At 56.2% G+C, this 8,621-nt stretch overlaps 1 protein-coding gene across 2 annotated transcripts; it reads right to left on the bottom strand.

Annotated features, from left to right (window-relative positions):
• Positions 1-2,082: 2,082 nt before the first annotated feature.
• Positions 2,083-3,899, bottom strand: HES4 (hes family bHLH transcription factor 4). Of its 2 annotated transcripts, none has more exons than XM_049800491.1 (4): positions 3,713-3,899; positions 3,389-3,484; positions 3,207-3,294; positions 2,083-3,091 (listed from the first exon to the last, which is right to left on the bottom strand). In XM_049800491.1, exons 1-4 carry the CDS (start codon positions 3,821-3,823, stop codon positions 2,508-2,510), a joined length of 879 nt encoding a protein of 292 aa, XP_049656448.1. In that variant the 5' UTR covers positions 3,824-3,899; the 3' UTR covers positions 2,083-2,507. The 2 variants fall into 2 exon arrangements, with proteins under 2 accessions (XP_049656448.1, XP_049656458.1); XM_049800501.1 differs by lacking the exon at positions 3,713-3,899 and adding an exon at positions 3,590-3,705.
• Between the last annotated feature and the right edge of the window lie 4,722 nt (positions 3,900-8,621).

Genomic DNA, 8,621 nt, shown 5'->3' with positions numbered 1-8,621 from the left:
TGCTGACCACTGGGGCTCTGCAGCATTTATACGGAGGCTGAAATGATGGTTTTTCCCCTTACGTGCTTGCATTTCAGGGTCTCACTTCAGAGGCAGAGCGGTGAATGACTGCTTCTCTCGCGCTGGGAGATGAGCGTCCCAGAGGAACGCCGCGGTGCGTGTCATGTTTGCACTGCTGCAATCATTCAAAACCCACTCAGAAAAAAAAGAGGGTTTTTTTCTGTGCCTGAACGCAGCAGCGTAGCGCTTGGCAGTCTCGCTTTTGGCCCCCGGGTACCTTGTCAATAAAAGAAATTTGCTGAATCTAGGGGTGATCTGGGGGGGGGGGGGGTGTACCGGGCAGCGAGGGACAAGTCTGGAGACACGGTGCTGCCCCGGGGGGGTGTACAGTTACGCGCAGGCGACAGGCAGGCTTTCATCTGCTTTTCCAAGCCTTCTTCAGACAGAGAAGGAGGGGTAGTAACCGGCTGTGGGGGATGGAAGAGAATCGCTGTAACATGATTTTATGTCTGTGATTGCATAACAAAACCTCCTGGGAACCTCTTGATTCAAACGGATACCTAGTTCTGGTTGTGCGATGAAGGACTTTCAGCACTGATCGATTGCCCACGCTTTGGTGCAGAGGAATCGCTGGACTGGATCGGTACCAGGCTCCAAGCAGCCTGCGCTTCTATATCTAACCATGGCCGAAATATCACGAAGGTGTAAAAAGCCTCTGGAAGCGGATAATCTGCTTTATACGCCCCCCCCACCCCCGACGCACACATACACAATCCTACGTTCTCACAGAAGCCGCAACCTGCTTGCTAATAGAACTAGACCTTGAAAGATGAAATCGCGTTTCCATTCTAAAAAAAAAAAAAAATCCCAGGGCCTGTTGTGTTAATGGGATGTTCCGCAAACATCGGGTCATTCTCTGAACCGTGAAACGCTGCCGGTCCCGCTGAGAGCCAACCCACCTAGCCCAACCGCCAGGAAAAACCCCAGGTCTCGGGGAGGGGGCGGTGGGGAGAATCAGCTTTGCTTTAGGGGGATCCCACAGACTGGAGGAGGAAGCCCCGCCACGACGGGTTATGCCTCTGGATGCAGCTTTGGCATGCACACATGTCATGTGTTGGCTTTTCTCTCGAAGATTACACGATAGCCCCACCTCATAAAATTGGAGCAAAGCACACAAAGCTTTCCCTTCTATAGTGTGCATTCACTCTTAATGGTCTTTCTCCACACCACGGCCTTATTAATTGGTGACAATTGGAAGTGGTTAATTCTGTGTGTGTGAGGCTGCAATTGCTTCCACTTGGCCAGGATTCAAGTACTGGGGGTGAGTCAGAATGGGTGGCAAAACTGTCTTTTCCTCAGTTCCCTTGCTTACTGGAAAAAAAAAAAAAAAAAGCCACAACCCCGAGTTATTCTCTTTTATGAGGTAGGCATTGTGAGGCCAGGCAATTGAATTTACAACAGCATTGAGTATCAGAGTCTATCTGGCCCTGTCAATGAGAGTGGCGAGAAAAAAAAAGACACACATTAACCCTCAGCTCCGAGTTCCCAGGCGTTTCAATAGGGTTCCCAACTTCCCAAAGAGCCCGCTGCATACTCGATGAGACCCTTTATACCTTCTAATTACCCTCCTCACAATAGGGACAGACTCTCTTGCCTCTTTTGTAGGCCAGATAGTAACTTTTGCGCACACCACCCCCACACACGCAATCCCTACAGCAAGGTGGTAAGGAGCCAAATCCGAAGAGCGGTGTTATTTCAGGAGCTCTCTGAGCAGGTAGCAAGTGGCACGCGTTTCCTCGGGTTCCAGGAGCAGATTTAGGGGAATCTGTTTCTTCTGAGTGGAAACACGACACTTGCAAAGCTCTCAGGAGACATTTAACACTGCCAGACCCCCCCCCTCAGCTCCATCACCTTCTCCCCCCCCCCCCCCCCAACAATTTTTCACAGGAATCCCTTCCACTTGCCTGAAATAAGGCCATAAAGTTCATTCCTACTCTTCCGAGGAGGTTGCACACGCAGGATGAGCTTACCCTGCCCACTCTCACCCAACAAAAATGAAAGGAAGGGGGGGAAGAAAATAAATCTATTTCAACAAGTTTATTTATTTAAACACCTGCAATTTTTTTTTCCTTTTGTTTTTTTTGGAAGTCTTCAACACAGGCACGCACACACACACAGACAAACAGGATACAAACAACTTTGGCATTATACTTTTGAATATTTGTTACAAAACTATTTCTCATTTATTTTTTTTTTTAAAAAAGTATCTCAAATAAAGGCATTTTAAAGGAGTAAAAATACAAGTCGAGATCCCAACCTCTGAAAATAATAAATAGCACGTTCATAGCGAGGTCCTTTTTTCCTTTCTGTTTAAATCTGCTTAAAAAAACCGAAACGATAACAGGGCTCCATACAACGGAGCCAACAGAAGAGTTTTTTTGGGGGCGGGGGGAGAAAGGGGGAAGGGGAGGAAGGTGGGTGAGTGGGTGGTAATGGTTTTGGGCAAGTCACCAAGGCCTCCACACGGATTCACTTCGCTCTCCGATGGGACTTCCCGCCTGGGATGCTGGAACAATGCTGCCCCCAAATGATGTCAACCCCTGCACCGGGGATGCTGACGGGGTGGCGGCCGCATTCCCCGAGCCGCTGCCTGCGGACACCGGGACGTTGGCGTTGGCATACAGGGGAATAACCGGTCCAGAATTGGGAGGAAAGGCCGGGTTCGGGATGAGAAAAGCAAACTGGCCGTCGGTAGCAGGGACGAGCTGGAAGCCCCCGTAGACCTTGGGGGACAGGGCTTCGGCGGGGTTCAGTTTGCAGGGCACAGGCACGGCTCCGGCCGCTGCGGGGGGCAGCTGGACGTGCAGAGGCTGCTGCGCCAGATGTGCGGGCTGACCGGCCGGTGGCGGCGGCGGTGGGTAGTTCATGGCCACGATCTGGCCTAAACAAGCCGAGAGGTGACTGAGGAGGCGGGTACGCACATCGGTGTTCACCCCTTCGCAGGTGGACAGGAATCGCGTCACCTCGTTCATGCACTCGTTGAATCCAGCCCGGTACTTGCCGAGGACGGTGGGGTCGGCGCTGAGAGCAGCTGGAGGGTAGAGGAGATTGGGGGGGGGGGGGGGGTCGGACGGCAGGTGAGCGGCAGGTCAGCACCCCGGAGACCCCCACTCACCCACCCACAGGGTCAAGCAGGGTGCTCTTACCCGTCATCTGCGCCCGCTGCAGGTTCCGCAGGTGCTTGACGGTCATCTCCAGGATGTCCGCCTTCTCCAGCTTGGAGTGCCGGGAGCTCTGCGGGACGGAGAACGGGGCTTCGTCAGCGGCTGCCCGCCGCCGTTGTCGGTCCCCGGTCCCCTCAGCCTCCCCTCCCCGTCGCCCCACTTACATCCTTCTTCAGCGCATCCAGGATGAGGGTCTTCAGCTGCCCCAGGCTCTCGTTGATCCGTGCCCGGCGCCGTTTCTCCATGATGGGCTTGGAGGACTGCGGGGAGAACGGAGCCGGTCAGCCCCCCCCCGGGCCGGTTCCCTTCACCGTCTCCACCCCCCCCCCCCCCCCCCGCCCCGGTTCCCAACCCCCGGCACCGACCTCAGCACGGCCGCGGGCTCGCCGCCATCAAGCGCCGCCGCCGCAGCAGCCTCCGCCACCGCCGCCGCCACCACCACCGCCGCCGCCGCCGCCGTTGCGACCCGACCGGCACCCGCCATTTACCTTCCGGTGTTCGCTGGCGCTCCGCGGTTTGTCCGGCGTGTGGCTGGCGCTGGCCGGCGCCCCCGCGATGGGTGAGGCGGTCGGTTTCTCCATGCCCGTGTCGGCGGGCATGGCGCGGCGGTGGCGGCGGCAACGGGCGGGCGCGTGCGGCGGGCGCGGGGCGCGTGCGGCGGCAGCGGCGGGGCCGGCAGTACCGGCGGACTGGCGCCCCCCCCGCCCTTTTATACCCGGCGGCGGCTCCCCATTCGTGTGAAACCGCCGCCGCGGCCGTTCCCACACTCCCGCTAACCAATCAACGATCGTCCCGGTCCCTACAGTCGTACCGCCCGTTTTTCTATTGGACGGCGGTCTTTTCGCCTGTCCGTCACGCGCGCCGCGGACCGCCCACCCCTCTCTCCCCCCCCCCACCATCCCCTCCCACATCGGCCACGTGGGGGCGGCGGGAGGGACGCCCCGGGCACCGCCGCTTTTTCTCCCCACCCCCGGTCCCGACCGAATCCCACCCCCCCGGGGGGGGGGGGGGGCGACCGCACTTCAGACTGAGCGCGACCCCTTCGTGCCGCTGCTTGTGACACCCGCTCCCCTCCCCCCCCCCCCCCCCGTCTCCGCCTCGGCGCCGCGGGCGGGGAAAAAAGCGGAGGCGGCGGCCCCGGCTGCTGCTCCCGCTGCCGGCAACGGCGGCGGCTGGCGCGGCACGCGAGGCCGCGGCCGGCGGGCGGCCAATGGGCGGGAGGGGTGTGGAGGGAGACGGGGCGGGGGGGGGGGGGGGGGGGCACCCGCCGCCGGCGTCGTCGTCGTCGTCGTCGTTCTCCTCCCATTGGCTGGCGGCCGCCCCCGCTGTCAATCAAACGGCGGGCGGCTGGGCGGCGGGCGGCGGCGCTCGTGCCTCCGCCCCCGAGACGCGGCCCCGCCGCGCGCCCCCACTCTCCCCCCTTCCCCCCTCCTTTCCCTCCTCCTCCTCCTCCTCCTCCTCCTCCTCCTTTTTCTTCCCGCCCGGAGCACGTGCCAGAGCGCTCGCGGCTTTTCCCCGCACCGGGGCGCGCGCCCCGCTCGCGGCCGCCATGGGAAACCCCGCCCCCTCCCCCCCCCCACCACCTCCCAACTCGGACCCGAGCTCTCTGTCGTGACTGCGTGTGTCGCGATACCCACGCGGCGGGTTCCTCCCGTGGGGAGCTGCGAGCTTTAAGCCGGGCTTCGAGCTTCAAAAACCCTCCCCCTCTTTAAACAGGTTTTTGGGGGTTTTTTGGTTTGGTTTTTTTTTTTTTTAGAGAACGCGGCGTCGGTATTAAACCTCCCTGAAATCTTTTAATAATCGTAAATTGGGTATTTATTCGCTTCCCGTAGGCCCACATCTGAAATTCGGGGCGATACCTTGACTCGAGGCGCGTCCGATTCTCACCGATTCCTGAAGCGAGGATAAAAGAGCCGGTGGCAAAAAATTTTGCAGATTCTCGTAGGGGAAAACGCCTTCGATTCTCCCTCCGAAAACCAAAGCACGACATGGCTTAGTTTGGGGGAAAATTTTTTTTTTTTGCAGGACAACGTAACCACACACTACATTTAAGCCCGTCTCACGCTTTGCTTTTAATTTGCTCCAATGAATCATTCCGTTTGCCTTAACCGTTTCTGCAGCCGGAGCTGTAATTTCTGCATTTTCCCGGCGCTGCGAGACCGTCCCACGCCTGAGCGGGACCGGCGTTGGGGACAGCCTGGAAACGCCACCTTCCACCCGCTGCCACCCACCTGCCTTCACCCAAATTGGGGCTCCGGGGTACCCCGAGACCCTACAGCCCAGTTTGGGGGTGGGTTTTGTGCCCTTCTGTGCCACCCCAGGACGAGCGCCGGCTCTTCGAAAGATCCTTTTTTTACGCTCTGAAAGCACAAGTGTAGCGAGTTTGGCGGCCTCAGCCCGGCGGGCCGAGGGGGGGGGTCTCCCACGTCGTTGGCGGCGTGAAGGAGGAAAACACCGGAGCGTTCGCCAAGCCGGAGCCGAAGGTGCGAGGCAGCGGGGAAAAAAAAAAAAAAAAACAAAAAATCCCATCCCGGGTACCGTGCCGGCCTCGGCCGCCCCATCCGACCCGTGCCTCGCAAGGGGATGCCAGAAGCTGGATGAGCGCCTGGAACGCTTCCCGGATTCTCGCCTCCCGGAGGCAAAAGGGAGCAGGGAGGAGGCCGGTGGCTTTCTTGGCGAGCCTCCTCCCTGGAGAGGCTAGTCCTGCGTGGGGCTCGCAGGCAGGCAGCGACGTGTCCGGGTGCTCCGGCGTGGCTGAGAGTGGTGCTGGAGGGACCCAGAAGGGCAAACGGAAGGAAGGAAAAAAAAAAAAAAAAAAGAAAAAAAAAAAAAGAAGGAAAAACTCTCTGAAATATTTCCATTCTCATTGCTGCATCACATTCCGGGCCTTTCGCTTCAGGTGCAATCTTAGGTGGTTTGCCACATACAGGCTGCAAAACGCACGTGAGCAAGACGTTCCGTACGAAACAGCATCATCTTCCTGCAGACATCAAAGGATCCAGGGGAATACATTTATTTCAGGATCCTTTTCCTCTATCACGCCAACGCACACGTGACCGCGGAAACAGCAATTCTTGGCTGGATTGTGATTTTTTTGGTTTGTGGGAGGTACGTTGTTGTTTTTTTTTTCTGGGTGAGCGCTGCTTATCGAAATGCCCACAAAGTCTAGCCGGTTCCTTTGCGAAAAGTGCACCGAGGTGCGTGTTGTCTTACTGAAGAATAATAAATGTTTGCTTTATAAGTCTCGTTGGAAAGGTTCAGGGATCTGTTTCCTTACGAGACCAATAAAATGCAGAACAACGGCCCTTTGTGCAATCTCCTTTACTCATGTAAAAATACTGTGAGGAAATAACTAATAACAAAAATGGTGTCCCTCCTTTGACAGTTAATTCTGAATGCATTAATGACATAACTGCAGTGAAAAAAAAATAAATGAGCAAGGTTTCCAACAGAATCTACGTGAAGTGATGCAATTCCCAGGCTGGGAGCAGTGATTATTGACTGTGGTCCTCTCCGGAGAGAATTCTTCTCCATGTGACAAGTTGGGAGAGTTTTTGTCGTTCTAAAACTCTGACATAAGGCGTAGTCTTTCCTCCTCAAATTTCAGCTGTGTTCAGGTTTCAAAGCTCAGTGAAATCCAGGGAAAGACTCTCATTTCCTTAAGTAACTTCAGATTAAGCCAGAATTCTGGCTCACCCCAGGACTGGTATTTGGGAGATAACTCTGTCGCTTCGCACCCGGTCTCCCTCCTCCCTAAGCCCGCGTTTCGATAACGTCGCCGTTCCAAACCCAAGCCAGAGGTTGATCGCAAATCCCTCCCGGAAAACTCAGTTGCGGTTTGGGACCGTGTTCTGGCAGCGACTCTTTGGGAGCACTGACGTGCCCGGTAATACCCATGCGGGAAGAGAGTTGGCTGAATCGGTTCATTAAGGAGATTCCGCGGGTGAACCGTAAGCCCCTGCCGTGCCCCCCCCCTCGTGCTTTGTAATTTCGGGGGGCTGTCGAGGCGGTGGTGTTAAAGGAGATGGGGGATATTTTGCAGTAGGGCCCCTTCTGCAGTATTTTACATCCCTTTAGTGGCAATTTAGCCTGCACGATGGTGACGGGATGGGACACAACCCGCCTTCCCCTCCGCTACCCCTCGGTGTCAGCTCCAGCCGGAGAGATGGAGCTACCCAGCTGTGTCCAGCTGTTCCCGCTTCCCAGTTTCCCCTCCCTGGGGCAGGCTCCCCAGGCTGGCAGGGAGCAAGAAAGGGCTGGAAAACTCCAACCCCCCGGCTCCAGCCATGGTTTAAGGAGTGCAGAAACTTCCCAGAGGGTGAGGAGGGATTTGGATGTCTTGTCTGCAGCTGGCTCCGCTTTCCGTCTGGATGCAGGAGGTGCGCAAGAGCCCATCGGGACTGGCCAGAGCATGCCAAATCCTTGGGGATTTCAGCTGCCTGCGGGGTGTCAGAGGAACGCGGGGCTGTTGGGGCATCGGGGTAGAGAGCGGTGCTGAGCAGAGGGTGGGCAGACTCTCCTCCTCACGAGGGTTTTTCTCCCCGTAAGCAGCTTTTCTCCATCGCAGGTCACGCGCATCTTGTTTACGTCCCGTTTTATTGTGGCTGTAGTTCACTAAGCGAGGTCCGTAGGAGATGCCAAAGAAACAAAAAAGCATGCTTGGTGAATTCCAGCGCGACTGGAACCGCGTTTGTTCGCTTGCATTTAATCCATTTAATCATGCAATTATTCCCTTGCAGTTAGCGCTACTCTGGCTTGGTATAATTTGGGTTTTAGAGTTTGTGTCACCAGCAACCTGTCCTGAATACGCGCTGGGAAAGTGAAAGCCTTTAAACTGTCTCTGGATGGAGACCTGGGATTTTCCTTCTTACGGCTTATGTGAAAAGTCCCTGTGATTCCTCTCTGGGCATGGCCTATATATTTAATCTTGATCCCTTAAAAAACCATCATGTTCATACATGTTGCGTTTTTTTTAAAAAAAAAAAAAACAGCTTAAAGGCTCTTTCCGCCTGAAGACTGGCAATGTGAGACAGATTATTAATCCCAATATTGGTGTTTGATTAGGTGAGAGAGAACAGAAGAGGACAAACCGCTCGTGGCGGTCTCCGCTTGTCCTTGCCCAGCCCGGATATGCACTGGATCTCCAGCTCTCTTTGATCACTAAACCTAGTTTTATTACAGCCAGGCTTCTAAAATTTTGAAGCGCAAGTCAAAAGCTTGCAGCTGGGGTGAAAAAGGCTCATAAAAGGCCCAGGGTCCCAGGGGGCTGAATGCAGGTTTTTGTCTCCTTCCCGCGTCCTGCCTGCTTGTGCCCCTGGCCGTGCCTTGTTCCGCAGGGACTGTTTGTTCTGGGTATTGTCGGGCAGACAGCTGTGGCTGTGTTCAGCCACTCCAGCG

The sequence above is a fragment of the Accipiter gentilis genome, chromosome 1 (assembly GCF_929443795.1).
Source record: "Accipiter gentilis chromosome 1, bAccGen1.1, whole genome shotgun sequence".
Lineage (NCBI taxonomy): Eukaryota > Metazoa > Chordata > Aves > Accipitriformes > Accipitridae > Astur > Astur gentilis.
This window is presented reverse-complemented; position numbering and strand designations above follow the sequence as displayed.

What these genes read in the sequence shown, in the direction of transcription:
- HES4 (XM_049800491.1), bottom strand. Translation starts at nt 3,823, where the DNA reads ATGCCCGCCGACACGGGCATGGAGAAACCGACCGCCTCACCCATCGCG. An exon ending in GCGCCAGCGAACACCGGAAG is followed by an intron (nt 3,485 to 3,712) that starts GTAAATGGCGGG and finishes TTCTCCCCGCAG; the next exon opens with TCCTCCAAGCCCATCATGGA. An exon ending in GCAGCGGGCGCAGATGACGG is followed by an intron (nt 3,092 to 3,206) that starts GTAAGAGCACCC and finishes TCTACCCTCCAG; the next exon opens with CTGCTCTCAGCGCCGACCCC.